The sequence below is a fragment of the Rhinolophus sinicus genome, linkage group LG04 (assembly GCF_036562045.2).
Source record: "Rhinolophus sinicus isolate RSC01 linkage group LG04, ASM3656204v1, whole genome shotgun sequence".
Lineage (NCBI taxonomy): Eukaryota > Metazoa > Chordata > Mammalia > Chiroptera > Rhinolophidae > Rhinolophus > Rhinolophus sinicus.
The window spans coordinates 96,746,965-96,771,942 of NC_133754.1; the positions used below are offsets into that span (position 1 = coordinate 96,746,965).

The 24,978-nt window shown below is 43.9% G+C and overlaps 2 protein-coding genes across 4 annotated transcripts in view; both read right to left on the reverse strand.

Moving 5' to 3' along the window:
• MIPEP (mitochondrial intermediate peptidase) overlaps positions 1 to 3,559 on the reverse strand; it is a 199,571-nt gene extending 196,012 nt beyond the window's left edge. For all 3 annotated transcript variants that reach the window (XM_074330042.1, XM_074330043.1, XM_074330041.1), the window contains exons 1-2: positions 3,272 to 3,559; positions 484 to 657 (exon numbers count right to left, since the gene is read on the reverse strand). In XM_074330042.1, the coding sequence (XP_074186143.1) occupies positions 484 to 657; positions 3,272 to 3,460 (363 nt within the window). In that variant the 5' untranslated portion in view covers positions 3,461 to 3,559. The remainder of the gene's footprint in view (positions 1 to 483; positions 658 to 3,271) is intronic.
• Positions 3,560 to 9,536: 5,977 nt separating this feature from the next.
• On the reverse strand, positions 9,537 to 24,393 carry C1QTNF9 (C1q and TNF related 9). The gene is made up of 5 exons (XM_019736555.2): positions 24,042 to 24,393; positions 21,888 to 21,981; positions 16,769 to 16,956; positions 11,888 to 11,950; positions 9,537 to 10,503 (listed from the first exon to the last, which is right to left on the reverse strand). Exons 3-5 carry the CDS (start codon positions 16,932 to 16,934, stop codon positions 9,731 to 9,733), a joined length of 1,002 nt encoding a protein of 333 aa, XP_019592114.2. The 5' UTR covers positions 16,935 to 16,956; positions 21,888 to 21,981; positions 24,042 to 24,393; the 3' UTR covers positions 9,537 to 9,730.
• Between the last annotated feature and the right edge of the window lie 585 nt (positions 24,394 to 24,978).

The window sequence follows — 24,978 nt, forward strand, 5'->3', positions numbered from 1 at the left end:
TAGACACACTCCTATTTTAACTTCAAAATGTGAAGGGAAAAAAAGTCTTTAATATAATCAGTTTGATGTCAAAACCTTACTTTTAATAAGAAAAGGCATTCCTGAAAAAGTTTGTAAAAACTGGTTTTTCATTAAGATTAATTTTATTGTAAATAGATAAATTTCTATTCAAATTCTGGTAGTTTTCATAAATGAAGAATCTTTGTCCTAAGAAGAATCTTTGCCATATGAGTAATCATTCTTTTATTACATATTACACATATATTCTGTAAACTATACATATTAAAGTACAAGTTCTAAACGGCACCTTTTCCTACACATTTTTTCCATTGTTAATGACATACTGCACTAAAACAAATTACATTCAACAACTCTCAAACAGTTTAGAAGTTCTTCACCTTATAGTCTAATAGTAAACCTAATAAACTTTAAACTTTAATAGCTTGGCAGAGAGGGAGTTTCAAGGCTTACACCAAGTCTTACCAAGTCTGCCACCCTGCACAAAGCATCAGAGAGCTCGTCAAAGATGAGCACAGTCTGTGGCCCGGGCGGTGTGGACCGCGCACGCGCAACCAGCTCGTCTGTCTTTCTCAAGGCGTTTTCTTGGGCAACACGAAATCCTTCTGGGGCATGAAGCTCAGGAACTCCAAAAAGACCCTGAAATCCAAAGAATATTTCCAATGTATTACTAAAAACATGACTGGTATAATGAATAACTACTTCCTAAATAAAAATGTTGGGTTTTGTTGGTTTATCATGATACCCGTGATCACAGATAATCACTTTCACATTCTCCAAGTTTTAAGAGAGTAATTGTTCTTCAACTTTTAATTATTTTCTAATAAACAAAAATAAAATGATATGAGTTCAAAATCCAGCTGTCACTACTACAGAACCTAATTCATAAAGTGGTTACAAAGATTAAGTGAGATAATACATGTTAAAATACATTTTAACAGTGCCTGACACACAGAAAGCATTGAATAGGTGTTAGCTATAATCATTACTAGCTGTGTAACCCTGGCCGGGTTCTCTCCTCCTAGGCCTAATTGTTTTCATCAGGCACAATGGGGATGACAATACAGCTCACAGCACGCAGGCAGGTACAAGGTTAGAAAATATATGTAATGAAGTCCATAGGACACTGTCTGGCATCCTGTGAGGTCCAGTACACAGTACCAATTATTCCACAACTATAAATTAGGGACGACGAGTTGTTTATCGAACATAGATATTTTATAAATATTTAATGAACATGTTAAACCAAGTCATAGGCTGAAACTGGCAGCAAATTTTATACTCTCCAAAAGAATCTCAATATCTTGATAAAGACAAAATCACTAATCTAATGGGAAGGACCATCTTCTCAAACCAGTTCAGTCACACTTGTTCTAGCACTCAGGAAGGCAGGAAAAAAACACACATTTACTATGCATCGCCTGCACGCCAAGAAGTGTACTATGCACTTTATACAGGTTTCATTTAAACCACACAATCTCTGAGCAGGAACTACTACTCTCCTCTTACAGATAAGGAAACACATTTTAAGAGTTAAAAAAAGGTTGAGGTTACTAATTCGTAGTGGGAAAATCAAAACTTGAAGGGGCTCTGTACACCTCTAAAGCTCACACTTTCTCCATGCTTCCGTATTGCAATTTATCTGTTTGAAAGTCTTCTCTTCTAAGACCTTGAGCTCCTAGTGGCAGAAACCTGCCATTCATCATTTTAACCAGTTCTCCAACATAGTGCCTGATACATGGGAAACTGGAATGAAACAAATTAATGAAGCAGATAATGAACTTTGTAAACTAGCTTTGTAGATGCTTAACATGTCATTTTTGGGAAATACCAGGAGGTAAAACTTTTAAGCCTGATAAGGCCTATTGTTTCTGCAAGAAGGGAAGTTAACCTCTCTTCAATATTATATGAAGAAGCTGAAGAAAATACAGTTGGGGGCAGAGAAAATCAGAACCAAAAATAAATTTGATCTTTACAATGATTTTAAGTACACACTATTTCCACTTCCCACCCAGTACACCTCCACATGCTACTCTTGGGAATTCTAAATCTCAAACCACAAGTTATGGCAATACTAAAAAACTAACTAAACCTTTTTTTTGGGGGGGGGCATCAAAAATTAATTCACATATTTGAAAATCTGGTTTCAGTACCTAAAATCAAGATGTACAAAAGAAAAATAAAGTTAAAACTAATTCTATTTCATCCACCCAAAACCATGTTTACCCTTCCCATCTCTCTGCTCAATACTTACAGGTAGTTCTCCTCCCTACACCAATTATGTTAATACCAACATTATGTGCCTGTATGGAAGCTGGTGTGGCAAATTTCACACAAAAAATTTTTAAATAGACAAAACTAAAGACAGATATAATACGAACACACCCACACCATTAAGTTTACTGCAACTATATCCTAGACTCTTCTTTACATGAAAGTTAATTGTATAATGAAGAAATAAAAAAGGCAAAAATAAAAGTAAAAACCTTAAAAAAAAATGGACAAAATCCACAAATGCAAACTAGACCAAGTAGCAGGTAAGTCCCTTTCAAGCTTGCCTTCCTTTCACCTTCCGGTCATTCCATAAATATTGACTGTCTCCTGACTACCAGATACCATGCTGGGCAATGTGGATATAGAAACGAATAGGAACCAAAGGATTCAGTCAGTAACTTCCGGGGGAAGAATTAAGTGACCAACTCCATCACTCTATAGGAAATTTAGACTCTCAACAGTTTTGTGTTTAAAAAGAAATCCCAAAGGTTTGAAAAAGACTGACGGAATTTCGGGGATCAATGTAATTACTAATGCAGGATGGAAAGCAAGTGTGTCCTTGCAAAAAAAGACAACTTGCCGCCGCATGTGAATTCACAGGGGTAGGCCTTTTACGCACAAGTGTAGGGCTGGGCTTTGGCGGGGGATGGGCTGAGTGTGAGGAGAGGGTGGGACCCGGCAGGCGGAATTCACCGCCAAGGTGAATTATTCTAAGTTCCTGTGGCGCAAAGGGCTCATGCAGAGACAGGTCCTGAGACCCACACTGTGGTGAGGGGACACTAAAGGCCGCCCCACCCCCTTTAACCCGGCCCCTCAAAGAGACGACGGGCAGTCACCAAGAACGCAAACGAACCCTAATGTACAACGTAGGTTCGCTGCGCGGCCCTTGCCAGACCCAAACGAACTTGCCCGGAACCCCGCTGGCCGCGCTGACACGGCGGCCGGTTCCTATCAGGGGAGCCCCGCCTGGGCAGCTCACCCGGCGCTCGCCGAAGAGGTCCAGGCGGCGGCCCTGGGGCTTGACATTGAAGGCGGCGCCCACCGGAGACCAGCTGGTGCTGACCCCTCGGGCCCGGAGCCCCGCTGCGAGGCTACCCAAGCCCGCTCGCCCGAGCCGCAGAGCCGCTGCCGGGGCTCCAAGGCTGCTCAACCTTCTGGCGCACAGCATCGTGTCCCCAGAGCAGCCCTTCCCCCAGCCGCGTGGTCCACAACCCCGTCAGCGGAGAGGACGCGCGCCGCGTTTCCAAGGAAGCGGGCCACGCCGCATCACGTGACGCCCGCGCTTCCGGGTCGGGGCGTGGAGACGTGTGCACGTCGGTGTCCCCAGGGCAAGAGTGTTATCCCGCCGCCTTCCCGGAGGCCGCTGCGGTCTTGCGCCCCCGTGTGCCAGGAGTGAGGAACCGCCAAGGTTTAATCCTTCTTCCACGTGACTCAAGCGAGCGGGCCAAGTTTCCCTGCAGGATGAATTCTTCCGAGAAGGGCAGAGAAGGCCGCCTGCTAGGCCTAAGGTCTTTGCCACCACACAAGACTCCTGACATGCGATGACTCATTCGGCCTCCACTTGAAAAGATGGTTGAAATTAAATATATGGTGCGATTCAGAGCTGTCGTTGTGTGGACCCGAGTAAACCTTCATCAATTATTGACTTGGAAAATTGTAATAATCGGGCTAGCCCGGTGGCTCAGGTGGTTGGAGCGCCATGCTCCTAACGCCGAGGTCACCAGTTCGATTCCCACATGGGCCGGTGAGCTGCGCCCTCTACAGCTAAGATTGTGACCAATGGCTCTCCCTGGAGCTGGGCTGCCATAAGCAGCCAGTGGTTGGAATGAGGTGCCGTGGGCTGCTTTGTGCTCATGCAGGTTACCCTGTGTTGCCATGAGCGGCCGGTGGCCAGCGTGAGTGCCCGGCCAATAGACTACCAGCGACTGGCAATGAACTGCCTGGGGTTGGGGAGAGGGGGGAGCGCAAGGCTCATAATACCAGCATGGACCAGGGAGCTGTGTCCTACACAACCAGACTGAGAAACAACAGCTTGCACCGGAATGGGGGGGAGGCAGAAGAAGGGGAAAAAGAAAATTATAATAATCTACAATATAAATTTGAAGAAGGAGGATTTCGCCAAACTTCAATCAACAAGACGGGAATGAAAAGATTTGGGGGCAGGAGAGGCATTAGGAAATTGTGATGGGGAGTGTGGAATGGTGCTGCTAGGACAAGGGTGAGGGGCTCTTGGTGACAGCCTCAGCCCCCTCAAAACTAATTGGAAATCACACCACAGTTGGAGTGGGGGCCGGGTTCTTGAATCAGGCTTTACCTTGCCAAACTTAAAAACATCCTCGTCTGCAGAAAGGCAATTGTACTAGGTGCCTCATGTATCTTCCAGGAGTGCACAGACATTAAGTGAAAGGGTTTTCTTAACAATAAGGTGTTTTTATTTTGAGAGGCTTCTGCGGTTGCCGAGAGAGAAACCAATTGTTGGAAAAGAGACTGAAAGAAAGTGAGCTTCCTCTCTCTCTTTCTCTCTCTTCCCCACCCCCCATATTTTTCCTGGCTGTCTCCAGACACCTGCCACTTCTTGAGCTCTCAGTGGATGGGGCTAAGGAATTAAAATCAACATGAGACTGGCCCCTTGAGAATTGACCTTTCTGTAGAAGTGAAACCAGGTAACTAGTTGTGAGGAAGAAGACCACCTAGGAAAATAAGGAGGGAACGCCTGCTATTCAGCCTTCTGCCAGCTCCTCAGAATATCACCTCCCCACCTCAGCTTTATGCAGGAAATGGATACCCAGTGATTCTAATAAATCTGTCTGAATGCAGAGGGTGTTGAGGGCTGTGGTCTTTGGTGAACAAATTAAAGGATAATTCTTTTGCTCAGGATACCAGAGGTATGACTTGTGTAAAGGAACAAGAACCCATTTGATCCTTTTTTATTCCATGGCAAACTACAGTTACATTTTCTTTAATGTGCTTTATTTAGAGCTTTATCTCACCTGAATGTTTTGGGCTTAGGGGAACAACATTGCCTGCTGGGTTTGAGCATTCTTAAGAACCCTCTCCAAAGATCCAAGGAGCCAGAAGCAAAGACCAAGCCTACAGATAGCTTCTAAATGTCCCCCCCGACCCCACCCCCCAAAATTTAGTTTTTAATGGAGTTAGTTTTCAATTTAGCCTGGTAGAGAGGAAAAGCTGAAGTGACAACAATGATGAAAATGATGATACATAATTAAAATTTAGTTCAGACAATACCATCATGTACCTATACAATTCTTTACAACTTAACTATAAATTCTATCTCATTGTGTATATATGGTAAGTTGTGATTTCCTTTTCTACTTTTTTTAATCAAAGATTTAATGTTGTTTAAAATCCCCAAATTCCTAACTCCATGTTGATTAATACCACGTTATTTGTAACTGGTTGGTTCTTAGAGGACTCATGTTTCCTGGTGGCAGCGACCCCACATTGCAGACCTAACACCTGTATAGCAGGACCTTACAAAGATGTCAAATGTGTCCTGTAAAAGAGAAAATTCATCAATATATTTGACAAAATTTTTTTTGTCATTTTATCATTTTTTTAAATGAGTTTCAAATCTAAAAATTTTTTTGTCATTTTATCATTTTTTTAAATGAGTTTCAAATCTAAAAATTTTTTTGTCATTTTATCATTTTTTAAAATGAGTTTATTATATAAAGGTATCTAACCATTTATAATGCAAACATTTAAGCCTAAAAACACCCTCAATGGATGATGACTGTGCTAAGCTGACAAGGTGTCTTGTGTCTCAGAGTGCTTGTTATAGTTAGACTTTTTAAAATTGTGGTCCAGATTTATAGACAACCAATGAGAAATAATCCCAAATGGCAGATTAGTACCCCTGACCCCCCAACCCGGTCAATGTTACTTCTTTGAAAATCTTTAAAACATGTTTTACATCTCATATTCTATATTTGTCCTACAAAGATTATTTTATAAAAACTTGTATCCTATGTCCTGGTCATAAATTATACTTTTTTTCTTTATGCTTATTTCAGCCTATAAACTTGTGCTCTTAATTAGAAGGAAGTCAGCACTTGTTTTCCCCTGTTGGATCCATAACAAAACTAGACTTTACATGGGGGAAAAACAGCTTGGGTTATTACAAATCAAAAGAAGTCAAAAAATAGAACATTCTGGCTAAATATGTAAGTAAAATGATCAGTCATTCCGTAGCTGGGCAGAAGTAGAGCAGGAAGCAAGCTCCAGACCTGGAGTGTAAAATGTAAGGAGGCACTCACTATTCTATGGGGTCATGTGCATGCAGTGTCAGCACCTGAGAGTAAGTACCTCCTTAAATTTTGCCCCCTAGGTGCCTCACCTGCTTCACCATAGTCCAGGCTCTTGTTATAGAAGAAATATACAGAGGATGCCAAAACAATATGTACACTTTTTAAAAAATGAAAACTGTATTAAAATTGTAATACTCGATATATACCGATAACAAAAGATGAATACAAGTCACATTTGACTTCTGCAATTACAAGAGGTGCTTAAAGTGGTTACCATCAGCGTCCAGACACTTCTGATTATGATGAAATACTGCTTGAGCAATGTTGACCGAAATGTCCACTTGTGCACATTTTTTTGGCTCCCCTGGTATAGTATTAAGGCCAATAAAATACCTATAAATAGAAATTATTTGTTTCCCTAATGGGAAAGTATTTTTCAATATTTTATTGACATCTGTGCTGCCCGCTCATAATTCAGAAAAGTCCCACTTTCTCCAAAAATGAGGATATCACCATAACCACATTGACTGGTTAGAGTATGGATAGGCTAGAGTATGGATAGATTCTTTTAGGAGAAAGTGGTAGTAACAGCAACAAACAAAACAAAACAAAACAAAACAAAACAAAAACATGCATCCCAAATTCAAGTGGCATATCCTGTCAAAGAACACATCTCGGGCTGTGGTGCGGAAAATGCTGTAGCTTGAATATGCACTGAGCTTGCATCCTTTTGCTTTTAATTAGTTGCTCTCTACTAATAGGAAAATTCGAGTTAACTTCTAAGAATTGAAACCGTACAAAACTGTTAAGTTCAACCACTATTGCACAATAGGAGACTGGGGCACAGAAAGGCTAAATAAGGCACCCAATTCAAATTCCTTTGTCATGGCTGGAACAACAACCCATATATCTCAGTTCTGTCTTGGGCTTGTTCGCTATAGTCATGCTGCCCCTCTCCTTGGACCACAAATCACTTAAAATTCCTTTAGGAGACAGTGGTGGTAACAGCAACGCAACAAAACAAAACAAAAACCTGCATCCAGCTGGTTTAAGCAAACAGAATTTGTTGGCTCACACAACAAAATAGCCCAGGGCTATTGTGCCTTCAGGAACAGCTGGATTTAGGGCTGTAAACAATGTCATCAGGACTGGGTTCTCTCCAGCTGTTTGACTGGAGAGATGAGCTCTATAGATTAGCAAAATGGCTGCCAGCTGAAGTGTTAACTTCAGATGAAAAAGATTTTGCCTTTTTTTTCAAGGGGTCTTCTAAAGTGTTAGATGGCATCATTTCATTGGCTCTGACGGGATCAAGTGCCGTCTTGCCAATCTTCACCATGGCCAGAAGGAGGCGCTGTTTTGATTAGCCTCACCGGAGTCCCACGTCCACCCCCAGTGTAGTCTTCATCTGAAAGGCAGGCCTGAGAGTGGACATTAGGATACTTTCATCATAACAAAGGGAAGTGGGTGGTTATCTGTCTGAACAAGAAATGTCAGCTGAAGGCCTGAAGGGCCAGGTTCCCTTTCACTCCACTATCTTAGTAAATTCATCCCTATTGTCCACTTCAAACGATAACTCTTTTTGGCGTCTCTGTCCAGTGTCTACTAACCTTTGCCTCTTGTGGAGCTCATGTAAAATTTTAGAAGGTAAATAGTGAAAAAAATCCAGTGGGATTTACCCTGCTGGGTTTCAGACTTGTTTGGAACCCATGATCCCTTTTTTCCTTCCTACTTCTCCCTTTTGGAAAGAGAACGTCTATCCTGTGCCTGTGTCACCATTGTTTTTGGAAGCTCGTAACTTGCTGTCTGGTCTCACAAATTCACAGATAAAGAATTTGCCCCAGGATGATTCAGTCACACAATAGACTCCCCTATAACTGACTTAAAGGATATAGATCATGAGATTTGCGACTTTGAGTTGATGATACTTAGATGAGATTTTTGAACTTAGAGTCGATGCTGAAATTGTTCAGATGTTTGTGGATGTTGGGATGGGGTGAATGTATTTTGTATGCGGGAAGCATTTGCATTTGGGGGAATCAGGAAGCAAACTGTTATGGGTTGAATTGTATCTCCCAAAAAGATACATTGAAGTCCTAACGCTTGGTATCTGTGAATGGGACCTTTTTTGGAAATAGGGTCTGCGCAGATATTATCAGGTTAAGATGATGTCATACTGAGGCCCACTGTAATCCAATATAATTGGTGTCCTTATAAGAAGAGGGGAATTTGTACACAGACGGAGGGAAGACGGCCATGTGAAGTCAGAGGTAAACCTTGCAGCGATGCTGCTGCAAGCCAAGGAATGTCTGGGACTACTAGACGCTGGAAGCAGCAGGAAAGGATCCTACCCCAGAGGCTTTGGCGGGAACCTGACCCTGCCAACACCTTGACTTCTAGTCTCCAGAATTGTTGAGAATACATTTCTATTGTTTTTGTGGTACTTTGTTATGGAAATCCTAGAAAACGAATATAGATTCAAGTTTGGCAAATGGTTTACTAGACAACTGTTTGTTTGTTGAATGGAATTGCAATTAAAACCTAGATTAGAATATGAGTGAAGGATCAAATATATGGTGATGGAAGGAGAACTGACTCTGGGTGGTGAACACACAATGGGATTTATAGATGATGTAATACAGAATTGTACACCTGAAATCTATGTGATTTTACTAACAATTGTCACCCCAATAAATTAAAAAAAAAAGAATATGAATGAAGCATTCTGCCACTTCCTGGGGTGTCTCCTTATCACCAGCTAAAAACCCTTAATAGTCACTAACTGGAAAACAAAAACAAAAACATTTACCATTTCTTTCTCTCTAATGTCCTCAGAAATACGTCTGAAACATAAATCATTACATAGCTCCTTCGAGCATTAAATGATAATCAAAACACTCTTCCCACAAGAAATGCACATGCAAAGGATTTTTCAGTTAATGAGAATGATGAAAATATTAAATAAAGTAGTATAATAAATAATGCAAGTATTTAAAAGTTTACTCTTAGACAATAAGTTACATAGAATCGGTTTTAGGAATAACTTCCTTATTTTCACCTTTTTTACGATTATTACAATAATGAGAGTAATTAATACAGAACAAAATCATCTAATCATGTCTTTACCAAGCTAATTAGCTGGATGGTGAGGCAGACTCATTAACGCTTCTCCATCATTGGCTGCTGAACAGAAGGAAGCCTGTGAAAGTCGTGTCATCATCCTCATCTGCAAACAAGCCATTAAACCTCTCCCCTCCCATCACCTGCATCCACACCTCGTCCCCAAGCTTCAGAGGCAATACGATGCCCCCAGAGGCCTGGTCCTCAGAGCTCATGTAACCATCCTTGGTGTGCAGTATTTTTACCCCATTTTTAACCAAAGATACCTGCACATTCCTGGAGAACACAGTGATATGGTAGGTGAAGTAATAGACCCCGGCAATGTGGCAGGTGAATTTCCCCGTGGCCACATCGTAATGGTTGAATTCGTTATACAAGATCCTGTCAAATCTAATGGGCACATCTGAGGAAGGAAACTTGCTCAGCACAGTGAGACCCACAGTGAAGGCACTTTTAGGCAAGACTGGAGTCTCACCAATTTTCCCTTTTTCTCCCCGCTCTCCTTTCCAGCCTCTCATTCCCCGGACTCCTGGCTCACCCTGGGGCCCCAAGGGCCCAGCATCTCCCTTGGGACCAGGCTTTCCAATGGGGCCCATGGGGCCAGTTAAACCAGTTGGGCCCAAAGATCCTGTGTTGCCCTTCAGCCCTTGTGGACCACTGGGACCCACATCACCTTTATCCCCCTTTGGTCCCTGAGGGCCAGTCTCTCCCTGGAGCCCTTTCTCCCCCATGGGGCCAACAAATCCCTTTGGGCCATGTTTTCCCGGTGGCCCTCTTGAGCCTTGATTGCCTTTGATGCCTTTTGCTTCAACTTTTCCATCAGCGCCTAAGTGGAGAAAGAGAACAAAGGAGAGATGATGTGAGAACCATTACCTTGCGAAAAACAACTTTGGTTTTCTACTATCAAACATACAAATGCAAGAAGCAGTGCCCAGATTCAGGATGTGCTCAGGGGTTGAAAATTCACTCCTAAATTGTGTGTGTGCACACATGCCAAACACCTTTGACTTCTGTTTACTAGTGTTGGGGCTCACATTAGAAATGATAACTCTTTACCATCTAAGTCTACTACTATTTGACGACTAAACAATGCGGATCCTTGAGGGAACACATCTTTGGAATAGGGGACAATGGCAAAGGGCAGATTAACTCAGGCTACTTTCAGTAGACTGACACTCAATTATGTGACACCTCCCAAAAAGCACCTCACAGGAGCGAACACAAAATACAGTCTTCAGGGCTGCATTCATTGCTCCCTACTGTCCGGCCCAGTCCGTCCATCGTGCCAACTCTATGCCACTGTTCATCATCCTGCATATCTGCTCAGTGCTTCCCCATTTCCCCCGCATGGACTGGATGGCAGTGGTTATGAGCACAGACTCCGCACGTAAACAGCAAGATTCAATCCCCTTTCCACCACTTACGCACAGTGGGATGTGAGGCAAGCTGACTAGATACCAACACCTCTGTTTCCTCCTCCACAATATTGGGATAATAATATTACTTCACTTATAGGCTGTTGTATTAAGTGAGTCAATACATGAAAGGCACTTAGAACAACCAAGCATGAAGTGAACATTATATGAGTTTGCCGTTATAGCCATTGTCCCTTCTCACTGGTCACAACTGCCAAGAGTCCTCCCTACGCTTCAGGGCCCTTGAAATTCAAGGGTTGCCTTCTCCATGGAGTGCTGCCAGATGCACGGAGTCAAAATTCAGTGTCGTTCCTCAAAACTCATACACTAGCTCAGACTTCAGGAAACGATGGCCCACGGGCCAAATCCAGCCTCCTGTCTGTTTCTGTCTGGCCCACAAGCTAAGAATGGTTTACATTTTTAAGAGGTCACACATAATATTCCTCAATACATGACAATTATATAAAATTCAGATTTGTGTTTTTACCAAGAGATTCCCTGGAGCACAGCACCACTTATTTCTGTGCGTCTATGGCTGCTTTTTGTTACAATGGCAGAGTTGAGTAACTGTGTGGCCTGCAAAGCTGAAAATATTTTCTCTCTGGCCCTTTACAGAAAAAAATTGCTGACCTCTGCACTGAATCATGAGCTTCTGGAGATCAAGAACTGTGTTCGCTTTATCATCACTGGCCCGCAGCGAGTGCAGGACTTGTACTTGGTAAGCAATTCATAATGATTGCTAAGACACTGAAAGTTTCAGTGTTAGAGTACGGAAAACGCAACACAGTTTCTGACCTTGTTCTCCTTTCTCTCCATTCATGCCGTCCTTCCCTGGGCCACCAGGGTGTCCTGGTTCTCCTATGTGGGAAAGAAGAAAACAGACAAGAGTTGAAATCCCGATTTCCCTAGACATGGGTCTCAATCAGTGATGTAGGCTGGAGAGTCCTGGGAGTGGCCCCAGGCCTGACTCACACACTCTCCCCGCAGAAGGGCAGGTGGAGAGCGGCAGATGTGAGCGAGCAGCAAGGGTGCCGAGCTCTGTAAAAAAAGTGAATTATGCAGTGAATGGGACGGGCTTCCCAAGCACCCAGCTCCTAAAAGGCAGGACAAGAAGGGCATAGATGATCACCATCGCGTTTTCTCATGTGCGGAGAGCTCAGGACGTGACTGGACGTTGGAGGCGCTGCGTGGTTTTCTCACTTCTGCTCCTTTCTACCACTCTTGCAGGCAGCGGTGTGGAAGTTTTGCTAGCTTACTATGAAAACACAGATGACTGTGGTTACAGGACATGATTTGGGACGGAAAGGAGCGTTCTGGAAGCATCTCCCTATAGCCTTAGGGTGGTGGTAAATGTCACCGATCAAGTTGGCATGGCAGACCCCACTGGGAATGTGCGGTGAGTAGGGTTTTGCCGACCACAAATGAGTCCTGACGCTCAGAACGGGCTGCCCTGAGCGCCAACTTCATGTTGAAAGTCAGCAGGACGGAAGTGGCTCCAGCCATGGCAGTAGAAGAGCTCGCTACGACATGGATGGCTCCAGACTCTGGCTTCCCCCATAGCAGCAGACACCCCATACTTCGGCCCCACAGACCCAGCTGTGGGGTGACGGGGCAAGCTGGGCCAATTTCCAGGTCCTAACAAAGGACTTACACGGGAAGATTTATATCGGTGATGTCTGGTCTCCTGGACTCCAGGCAGGCCCTGGGCTCTGGGGAGTCTCTGAGCAGCAGTCGTCCCTATAGGTGCCCCCTCCTTTTCCTTCCCTTTTCCCTAGTGCCCTCATTGGCCCCTTCAGGCGTATATGTCTTCTTCCCCTTCTTTCTTTTTGGTTTCCCTCCTTAATTATCAATTCTCCCATTCTCTAGAACACTGGCCTCCTAGCTTTCATGGTCATGCACCTTCAAGTAACAAAGAATGAATATGTACTCTAATCAGTGTACATTTATGTATATATAAACTACGTACAGATGGTGTTCTAAAAATGTGTTCCAGATAAAACGTACACATAAATACATTTGAAGAGGGTAAGATAAAGATGAAGTTAATTTTTAGTGTGAGAAGTATGACTGACTACACCTCTAGGAAACATGTGCATATAATATATATATAAACAATGTACAAAACATATACATATATACATATTTTGAAGAAGTATAGAAAACTCAAAAGAATGGATACCATTGAGGAAGAAGGAGAGAGATTCAATAGAAGTAGAGAAATTTGTTGTTGGATATATGTGTTTGAGCATTTGTCTTTATTTTTTATAGGTCTATGTATGTATCATCACCGTTTGTGTATATATAATATTTTAAAATAAAAAAAATTTAAAGTGAAACCCCATATTTGGAAATAAAACACGCACACCCACTCCTGAGTCAGAGAGTGGATGAGCACCCGAGTCGAGACTATGCCCTCGCCCCACCAGGCTCCGTTGGCCGGAAGTGCTGAGCTGCAGAACTGGCGCCTTGGGACTGGAGCACAGGCTGCTCAGAAACTTTTAAAGAAAGATAGAATGTGACCCTGGGAGTTGGAGGTCATGACGCATGCCCGACTTTCCGCTACAAGAGTCTAAATGAGAAGCCAACTGAAGCTGCCTGAATGGCAGAGCAAAGAGCACAGTGGCATGGAGCACTGCTTCCGGACCCCACAGGGCACAGGTGCTGAGCTCTGTGCAGGCCAGGGGGTGCCTCCAGAGGAGCCAGGTTTGAGATGTTTTAGAAGGGCCTGCCCAAGCAAACTGTTGCTGAGACAAGGGCAGCAAGAAGGTGCGAGAAAAAAATGGGGGCATTCAGATGCAGTGAGGCAATGAGTATACTGCCCACTTCAAGAAATGGGGCATAGGGAGTCCCCAAAATAATCTCTCAAGAGAAAAGCCAGCATTGGGTTATCTTCTTCAGAGGACACCAATGCCAGATTTTAATAGCCCCAACTAAGTAATACCTTTTTGCATCTCTTCTCCCTGCCCAGTCCCATCTCTGAAATTGAAAGTGGTCCTTGCACTAGAAGTGAAAGGTGGAGTAATCATGAAGACACAGGTGTAGCCTGAGCATGTATGTGTGTGTACTTGCGTGTACACACACACACACACACACACACACACACACACACACACACAAAATGGTCCCAATAGGAGAGTAGAAGAAAGAATTTCATTAAGAGTGAGGTTTTTCGGGGTGGCTGGTTAGCTCAGTTGGTTAGAGCGCGAGCTTTTAACAATAAGGTTGCTGGTTCAATTCCCACATGGGCCACTGTGTGCTGCACCCTCCACAACTAGATTGAAACAACTACTTGACTTGGAGCTGATGGGTCCTAAAAAAACACACTTTTAAAAAAAAAAAGACTGCGGTTTTGCCAAGAACTTAGACTGGGCTTTTTACAACTCAGATATGAGACAGGTCTACTGCCTGAAAGTGGTGTAGACTTACTGAAGATGTAATCCAGTAGGAGAGCCAGTAGGAGAGCCCACAGAGCAGATTTGCAGGGTGACAGTCGAAGAGAAATGACCTTGCTTCCTGGTGAAACTCCCCTCCTCCAGCCCACCCCATAAACATGCTAGATGACCCAATACCATGAGCATGGAAACAGCAACACCTAAACTTCCATTCATCTCTACGGCAGACTTCCTGTAGGAAGCAATTTGTCCTAATACTTGCTTTTCCAAATCTTAAAAAGCCTTCTTAAAAATCCGTATTCCAACAGCATTTGCTGGCAAAGCATTAATGGTAGTCCATCCTGGAATTGCCTTCTGAGTATTATTTTTCAATTATTTTTTTATAGAGCCAGAGGGATAGCTAATCTTCTGGTACGATTAATAAATATCAAAAGAGGCTTCTAAACGCTTATCATTAAGCTTGATGAAGTTTTTTTCTACTACTTAATAATGTATTGCTGAGAAAAAAAATGACAGTGGTTTGTGTTCACATTTCACAGAGTTCTGAAATATCTTATTAATTGGGGTGCTGCTTTCTATTAATAACTGCTATCTCATGGCACAATTTAGAGTTAGGAAGAGTTTCACTTTAATGAATGTAAATTCATACGCCCAAAGTCTTAATAACTTCTGGGTTTTTGACAGACTTCTTGCCAGATCTGACTTCATCGTTGTATTTTTTCCTAATAAAGTGCTGTTGAAGAGTTTACACTGAGACTAGAAATGTCAGCCCTGCTATTTTCACAAGAGTCTTCAATGCTTGTATTATCAAGTTCACCTCCAATCTTAGTCTCTTTGCAGGACTATTTTAGGCACACATCTGTTTGTAATAGTTCAATAGCATAATTTGAAAATCCCTTGGCCTGGGCACACATCTTTGCAATACACGACAGTACACTGAAAGTGTGAGTGTGCAATCAATGACCGTGTGAGAGCTTGAATCAACCTGTTCACACCGGGGACTCCCGCTCTTCCCACAGGACACATGTCAGGCCTCCAATGACACATGTCCATCTGCAAAGGGACAAAGTGAAGTCACCCATACCAATGCACCTACAGGCATCCCTCAGAGTTATCGCAGATTCGCTTCCAGACCAACGCAAGAAAGCGAGTATCACAAAAAAAGCAAGTTGTCATCTTTTTTCTGGTGGAGGGTCTTGCATTCAATTTGTAAAACACGCAACATCTGTGAGCGCAATAAAGTGAGTTATGTCTGTATTAAATATTTTTAAACTCCATTATTTTCTTCACCTAAATTTATCTTTTAAAATATCAGTAGAGGGGTGGCCTGATGGCTCTGTTGGTTAGAGCGCGAGCTCTTAAAAACAAGGTTGCCGGTTAAATTCCCGCATGGGATGGTGGGCTGTGCCCTTGCAACTAAGATTGAAAACAGCGACTGGACTTGGAGCTGAGCTGCACCCTCCACGACTAGATTGAAGGACAATGACTTGGAGCTGATGAGCTCTGGAAAAACACACTGCTCCCCAATATTCCCTAATAATAATAAAAATATCAGTAGAAGTCTTGATGTTTTCTTCCTGCACTCAGATACACCGTTCTGCTTACAGTCAGACCAGGGCTCAAGAACCCCATTAAAAAATCGAGCCTATCAGCTGGTGTTTGAAAATTACTCCCATATCCGGTCTTTTGCAAGCCTCCTTTCCTTGGGCTGGATTCTGTCCTCAAATCCTCGAACCCTGGGGGCAGGTCCCAACATATAGCATAGATCCCCGAGGAGCAATTGTATGGCTGCAGGTTATCGTCCATTTGCATATTCTGTCACTCCGGGTCACCTGCCTTAACAGCATGGCAACGCGTTAATGCTCACCTGCACTGAAGCTGGGTGCTCTGTGCCAGACACTTAGCAATCAGATCTCTCCACAGGCCACATGTACCAAAGATCCATCAAAGCTGCCGCCTGAGGCAGGAAGATCTAGGACATGACATACACCTGAAGGTGGCCCTGTAGTAGCAGAAATGATGGCGAACAACAGTAGATGAGAAAATCTGAGGACGGAGGTCCTGTCGGTCTTGTCCTGTGCTGTACCCTGGCTCCTGGCCCAGAACGTGGCATAAGTGTTTGCTGAGTGATGGGTGGATGGATGAAGGAGGGATGAGTGGGTAGGTGATAACCACACAGGTGATGAATGAATGAATGAATGAATGAATGAATGAATGAATGAATGAATGAAAAGGATGGAGAAATACATGGAAGGGCAGCTGAAGTTCACCAGGTAGTGAGTACCTGCTTCCCCTTTGTCACCCTTTGCTCCATCTCGTCCATCTCTTCCAGGCAAACCATTGTGACCGGGATTCCCAGGGACACCAGGGTGCCCTTGTCTGCACGTGTCCTGTGAGTTCACGCTCCCTATACAGACTCCAGTGACAATCAGGAGCCACCAGATCCTCATGGTTCAGATGACAAGAGCTGAACTGAAAGAGAAAAACACAGACCAAAAGGGGAAACCTTTGTCTCCGAGGCCTCGGACACGGCCTCTGTTCCTTACAGAGGGAAATGGACCCATCCCGGGTAGATCTGGACAGAATGGTCAGGGTGGGTCACAGTAGAAGCTGGCGGCAGACCAGGTTGCTAACCATCAGAAGGACATTGTCCTTGGAAAGGACATGGGATTGGGACCACTTTTAATGACAAGCAATGAAGGAGAAAGCCTAGTTCCACGTCAGGATACTTCCATCAACCATTTCACTTCGAGCAAACCACTTTTTTCCCAGGGCTGCTGTATAAACCAGATTTGATCACCATGTGCACAAAGGCACATTATAAATTGTAAAGCAAACATAGAATTAGCATTTGATCCAGCAATCCCTCTTCTGGGTACACACGCTGAAGAACTGAAGACAGGGCCTCAAAGAGATACTTGTGCACCCATGTTCGTAGCAGCATTATTCCCAGTAGCCAAAAGGTGGAAGCAACCCACATGCCCATCGACACATGAGTGGATAAACAAAATGTGGTATTTCCATACTATGAAATATTATTCAGCCCTAAAAAGGAAGGAAATTCCCACACATGCTACAACACGGATAAACCTTGAAGACATTGTACTCCACAAAGTTAGCCAGGCACAAAAGGGCAAATAGTGTACGATTCCACTAATACGAGGTACCTAGAGGAATCAAATTCATAGAGACAGAGAGTAGACTGGTGGGTGCCAGGGCCTGGGGAGAGGATCTATGGAGTTTGTGTTTAACGGGGACCGGGTCTCACTTTGGAAAAATGAAAAAGTTCTAGAGATGGCTGTACAACTGTGTGGATGTACTTAATGCCACTGCCCTGTACACTTAAAGGTGATTAAAATGGTCAATTTTGTTGTGTGTACCTTACCACAATAAAATATTAAATTTAAAGCATTCCAAGCAGTCCTACTATGATTAGATGTATTTTTTGAGTTAAGGCTTTGTTCTCATGGGGGGCTGCTGTGAACAGGCCCCCGTGCATACACCCCAAAGGGCACACATCTGCGAAGTTCCCTTTCAAGTCCCCCCTTCAAATTAGTGATTTGCTTTCCAACCTCGTCAGGAGCCAAGACAATGCTGGTGGGTGAGGTGGGGGCTGAGACCTGAAGGAGAGGAGCTGATCAGGTGAAGTGTTCTAGGCGAGACCCCGGCGTGGTGTGAACACCCAGCGTGTATAGGGCTCCCCTGACCAGGTCAAATCTCCCCATGATGACACAGCACCCCGTCCCGCTCCTTCACAGCACCGTGGTGTGGGGAGTGGTTTACACTTGTTTGTGTGAGTGTACAACTGAAAATCTGGCTTCCCTTCTGACTGCACTTTCTTCGTTATTAGATTCCCAGTACACAATATGAAGCCTGGAACAGCAGGATGAATAAATATGCCTTCAGTGGAATGAATACATCGTGGTAGATATCTTAGGATTTAAAAACATAATGACATAAGGCTAGTGCAACTGGTCAGAGGCCAGAGCCTCTGCTGAAGGCAGTGGAAGTCTGCACAGCCATTAAGAAGGTTCAAGAGAAAAGACGTTTGTATCTAATACCCAGTAACCTCATCCCTGAAGTTCATCTCGGTAACCCAAAGTTTGTGTGCCAACAGCATTAACCTCGGCATTACCCAGAGTAGTGAAAAAGTGCGTACTATGTCACGTGTAACAATAGTGGTTTAGTAAGTAGAATATTATGTAACCACCAAAATCATTAAAAAGGAAGGTCATATGGAAAGTGGAAGTATGGAAAAGACGCATGCTGTGTTGAATTTTTTAAAAATAGACTAAAATACCAGGCACATTGTGAATGGACCTATGTAATTATATATGCATATTGGCGAAAATTGGAAGCAAATGGATCCAACTGAACACAGTTGCTTTGGAATGGTGGGATTATGGGAGGTCTTCCTTTTTAAAAAAATGCTTTTTTACTGTGTCTATAAAAATATTTCTAGATATGTATATCCCAGGGGTGCCAAAAAAATGTCTATGCATGACGTGTATTCATCTTTTGTCATCAGTACCTATAGAGTATTACAATTTTAACATAGTTTTTTCCTTTCTTAAAATGTGTATACATTTTTTGGGTACTCTCTGTATATTTTAAAACCAGACTCTCATCTAAAGGATTATATCGCCATCTTATGGAAGCCTCTAAATGTCACAGGGCTTGAGGCAAATAGAGTATTTTTGGAAAAGGAAATACAGACGTTTCCCTTTGAAGGCACAAACTTACGCCATTTCAGGAAACTGAGCTGAGTTTTCTTAGAGCCAAGTTCCATAAATAACCTACACCAGCCTCTTTTGTTTTAACTCAAAAGTGACTGGTAGCAGTCATATCTAAATTACACAAACCAACCTCTGTTAAAAGGTCTATATTTTTTCCTTTTTAATTTTTTCAAAATGTTACAGGTATACCAATAATAAAATGGTTACAAAATCATAAAGGTGTCACACTATGATAAACTCCATTTTATTCTCCAGCTATAGAAGAGTTAAGATAAAAGCAAACATTTATTGTTCTCTAACTCTTTCACCAGTTTTTCATACTTGGTATAGGCAGAGATTGTAGATAGCTTTCTTATTTGTCATGCCTAGCGTGTAGACAACCTTTAACAATTGATTTTGAATAATTGAATATACTTGGCACCCAAATAAGCGGTGAAATAAGTTGTAGCACTTCCTCTAATAAGAAAATTTGGAACAGGGACATGAGGGTTTGCATAAGGAATGCAGAATTTGTATTACTGTGTTACTTTAAAAAATAAAAAAAATATTATATTTGTGCTTCTCACAAAACCGTGGGTTGGATTCAGGTTCATGAGTTCAACAAATTCACACACTGGACTTTTAACTCCTATGTCTGGTGTCTCCCTAAAATGCATTAGAGCTAGGACCCCCATCTATCTCCCATCTTCCCCATCCTCCCTCCCCTTCTCATCTGAATCACTGCGACTCTTACCCGTCTGTTCTTTAAACTGCACATAGATTAACGGTCACTTATCAGGCGCCAAACAAGTTTATAGCTTTTTGGAGACAGTGACTGCATCTTCCCACTCTTTTATTTTCAGTACATTACAGTCATACGTTGAATGATTGAATGTATAAATGAATGACAAAGGGGGGGAGGGAAAGAAGGAGGGAGAGAGGGCGGGAGGGAAGGAGAGAGAAAGGAGAAAGGGAGGAGGAGGGAGAGAGAGAGAGAGACAGAGAGAGGAAAGGTTGGTTATCCTGGTTCCGGCTGTGTGCAGAGCATGACTTGGGGAGGGGACTCGGTATTACATCTAATCTTTGTCAGTGCTTTCGGTGAGGATTGCTAGTTTCTCCAACACCCCTTCTCACTTTCCATGGTAATAGAAATTTTAGCTGGCATATGGCTGCCCACAATAGACTATATTTCCCAGCCTCCGCTGTAGCCCAGATATTTCATGAAACTAGATTTTGGCCAGTGGGAAGTGAGCAAAAGGGACATTGCAACTTGTGGGCCTTATAGGGGAGGGGTGTAACCTCCCTTGCCCCATCTTCCTTCCTGTGGCTGGAGGGTGCATGGGTAGGTTGAGCCATCTTGGACTCCTTGATGGAGGGCAACGTTTTGAAGATAGAAAAATCCTGGTCTCTGATGACTCCACAGACCAGACTTGACCTACCAGCCCATCTTTGACATGAGAGAGAAATCGATTATTAACTTGCCTAAGCAACCACTATTTGGGTCTCTTTTAAGCCCAGTTAACCCTACATCTTGACTCATGCAAGGTTTCCGCTATGGAAAGTGTGGGCACTCATCCAAAATGAGGAAGGTTTGTGGGACGTCTGCCATAAGCCCAATAGCAAGAGGACTCATTGCGCACGCAACCCTTCAGGTGACATATTAAAAACCAACTATCACCCCTGCCTGGGACACACAGATACAATCAACGTGAATGCATAGAGGAGAGATGCAATCCTTCTGCTGAACGCTGAGTTCATGGGGTTAGAGACCCTGGGAAGCTGCTGTGATTTCTTACACCTGACATACAGACGTGGTTAGGGACAAAGGAACACAGACCACAAAAGACCTTGGAGTTACTGTTTGTTAGTCCCAAGTAAAATACATTTTTAGTTAGTTAATGTCTTTTTCTGGGTTGTTTCTCCTTTGCTTGACCTATATTTCTCCACTACTGAATTTCTTGATAAAAGGAATTCCACGCCTCTCCTGATTAATTTTCCCCAAGGACATGCTGTCCCTAATTCACGGCCAAGGTTAAGGATTTCTGCTCTTCGAGATTCTTACTCCCCCAAATATGTAAGATTTAATAAAGACCTGTCAGAACCCCGCTGAGCAATCTTTACTGGGTCTCCAAACCTTTGAGCCTCTGTTTTCTTGTGCAAGGGATGAAGTATTAATAAACCCCCAGACATCCTTTCCGGATTTGACAGTCTAAGAATCTAAAACTCTAAACTGCCTTCATTAAATACATTTTTGCCATGTGCTCTATACATTATACACTTTTGATATTTCTTCTTCAACATATGCTGAAGGGCTTTTTTAAAAAAACTACTGTGTAAATTAGTATAGCCATAAATGTAAAAATATACACATCAAAATTTGTGTAAAATAATCTAGGAGCTTCTCTAGAAAGGTCTTATTCTTACGGTTGTTCTATGGTGCCATCCCTCTTCCCAGCCAGTTTGCTGAGTTCTGGCAGAAGAATTTCAAAATCTGCTTTTACCTTCTGTTTAGTCTCTTCCTCAAGAATGAATTTTGGAAACCTGGTTACTCCTTTCCTACCAAAAACTGCAGACATCTGCCCACTTTGCAAATAACTGTGCAGGATTGTCACATACTGACAATAGAAAAAAACTGTTTTAGGACTGGGATGCCTTAAATTTAAAGAAATTGTTTCCTCATGCACTTACCTGACTGACCCCCAGGGCTGCAGGCTGAAACCAGGACTCCAGGGCAAACTAGATAAAATCAGCCTTCCTGACATACAATGCCTGGTGGATATATCTGCAAAACAGCAGGAAGGGGCGGAACAGAGCGAGGCACAAGATGTCTTGGAAGAACTTCAAAAACTGCAGCAACACTAAGTCAGGTAGCATCTCCCACCAGCACCACTTACTTTAGAAACCTTAGCTCCTTTCCCCTCACCCTACCCCATACTTTTTAATCAAGTGAGACAAAGCCAGGCACATTTTCAAATGGAGTCTCCAGGAAGGAATCCCCACAGCAGCTGGCAGATTTCTTTCTTTAAAGCGATGTTTGTGCCTTGGCTTGAGTAGCCTCTCTGCTGACCTGGGGTCAATTGGGGGCAGGACGACAAAACTGAAGACAACCGTCCAGGTCTCCTTCAGATTCCACACCATTAGAACTGATATCATTTAACTAGATCTTTCCAAGTTCTGTGTAATTCCTTTAATTTTAGGCATTTGTGTGCGTAAGGATTTAATGCCCATTGCCCACCCACCCCCTCCTCTACTCTCTCTCACGCACATGCCTGCCTACCTGCCACTGAGAAAAATATGGTGCAAGATGTTTTTCAATGCCATGTAATTTGATTCTTCACGTTTCCAGGTCAGTGTCCACTAACATTGACCTCTAACTTAAAAATGTCATCAAGAGGACAAATGCACCCAGCAGTTTCTCAGAGCTGATGAGAGCAGATAGATTGTGTGTGTGTCAGGGGGCCCCACTTAAACGGAGGTAACGCTACTCCTACTCTCACCATGCCTCAGTTTCCTCACAGCACGCAGAACAAACAGGAAATTAGGTCACTGAATTAAGCGGTTTGTCCTCCACCACGCCAAAGCCTGCCCTCTTGATCCCTAAATCCACTGAGATACCTTTATTCCTTTCTCAGCGGGGACATCTGCAGGCTTTGCCCTGCTGACAATTCCTCCCTGCTCTGCTGCCTCCGCCGTCTCCCCCCGACCCCACTTCTCCATCCCAGGCTTCCTCCATCTTTCTCTGCCTGTGCGTTTTTCAGGGTTCTCCTCCCGCTGCCCGGCTCCGCTCCGCTTCCGTGGTTTAACTCCACCATTGGTGGTGCCTTGTCCAATCTCTACTGCCAGCACTGACCTCCTGGGCTTCAGGTTGCTCACTCCACTACCCACCGGACAGACCGACCATCATGAACCCAAACACGGAACGCCTGCCCCCACCCCTTGCCGCTGTATTTTCTGGGGCTGTTTGTGGCATTAGCACCCACCGGTGACCCTGAGGAAGAATTTCACCCCCAGCCCCCTCTCCTTTCCCACCATCTCTTAGCTGGATCCTGTCTCCTAAATCACCTCCCCGCCTCGGGTTTCAAATCCACCCGTCCCTCTGCCGTGGGAGCGGGCGCCTAAGCAAGTGTGGCCACAGCAGGCCTGCCTGCCTTTACCTACAAAATGGAACCCAGCATGTCACCATGGCCTCACAACCTACATCACACTCCAGTGCCCAGACAGGCCCTGCTACACAGGGTCACCCCTCTGAGACAGGAGAGCTAGCATGTCCCTAGGTAGACAGGGAGGTCCCTGGTGGAATACAGTCATATCCTAAAACTCCAGGGTTTGAAATCACTCTTTCACTCCAGGACATAATGTAACAAGGCCTTGAGGTTAATCATAAAATTCCTTCTGGCCTGACAAACGGAACAGATATAGATCAGAGTGGCTTACTTTGCTAATTCCTTTAGGATGGGCAAGCAGAATAAACCTGGTAGACGAATTTCATTAGAAGGCGCCAGTTCCCTTGTTCAAACAGCTCCCCTTCCCCAAACAGGCAAGGGAAGGTATAAAAGAGCTTTTGCCTCAGTCAGGGGGCACCCCCATTCAGGGCCCCCTCCCGCTGGGAGCTCTGACTCTTTGCTTTCAAACTAGTCTCTTTTTAATACTCTTTGCTTCTCCTGGGTCTGTGTTTCCATTCCTCAGTCTCACGGGACACGATCCCGGCCTACAGACAGAAACTGCAGGCAGATCCAACATCATCTACATTTGGGGACTCATGGGAAAAATCTTCCTCCATCACCTCCAGGATCCCGCTTGGGCCTGGCCTCCTGTGGGCTGCCTTCCTGCTCTGATACTCACCAAGGAAGGGATGCCATCCCCTGAAGTCCTTTCAAAACTTGTACACACTCGCACTGTTGCACAGTTCACGCTGAATTTTACTTGTTCGTGAGTCTCCCCTCTTCCAATAAGAAGCTCCTTGGGCGGATCCACACATTTTGGCTGTCCCTCCAGTGCTTATGGTGGGTGGCTCATAGAGTTCGGTCATCTCCCCCACAGCTCTTCTAGAAGAAATGGCCACCGCCCTCCATTTTTCACTCCTTCTTATATACGGTACCAGCTTGAGTCCCTCGGAGAGCCACTCTTTGAGAGGCAGAAGTTGGCTCCTAATGCTTTCACCCCTCCACCTCTAAGCTAACCCCTCTTTCAGTCCAAGGAAGGGTAACCAGTTTGGGAAGTAGGTGGATGTTAAGCGTAGACAAAAAAAAAAGTGGAGACTCGCTGCCTGGCAACTTTATAGGAATCTTTTTCTGATTCCAGTCACAGCAAACAATGGGCTATTTACTTAGCTTCTCCTGAGCTGTTAATTAAAGGAGGAAATTGTTATCTACCCCACCCCAAAGGGTCAGTAAGCCTAGGGTCACTAGCAGATCTCCTGGTGAAGGGGGCCTGATCCTTCCCGGACCAGCAGCTGGGAAATGAAAGGCACGAAGGCACGTCCTCTCCATGGATCTTCCACTATCAGCAGCAAAAGCTGCTGCTACAAGATAGGACTTCCTGTTTCGGGTTTTGGCTTTACCAGTCTTATCCCAACATTTAGTGAATGTTTTCAAGGTAAGTGGCCCCTCTCTGTTCGCCCCAGAGCCTTCTTTCTCCCATACTGATCCTGCGGTTTGATCCAGCTCATTAATGGACGAATTGTTACTGAAGTCTATCCATGTCTAGGCAGGAAATGAGCTGTGAAATCCAGAAACCCTCCCGACACTCTCTCCATTAAAAAGAAAAAAAAAAAAATCTT

What these genes read in the sequence shown, in the direction of transcription:
- C1QTNF9 (XM_019736555.2), bottom strand. Translation starts at nt 16,934, where the DNA reads ATGAGGATCTGGTGGCTCCTGATTGTCACTGGAGTCTGTATAGGGAGC. An exon ending in GGGTGACAAAGGGGAAGCAG is followed by an intron (nt 11,951 to 16,768) that starts GTACTCACTACC and finishes TTTCCCACATAG; the next exon opens with GAGAACCAGGACACCCTGGT. An exon ending in TGGAGAGAAAGGAGAACAAG is followed by an intron (nt 10,504 to 11,887) that starts GTCAGAAACTGT and finishes TTCTCCACTTAG; the next exon opens with GCGCTGATGGAAAAGTTGAA.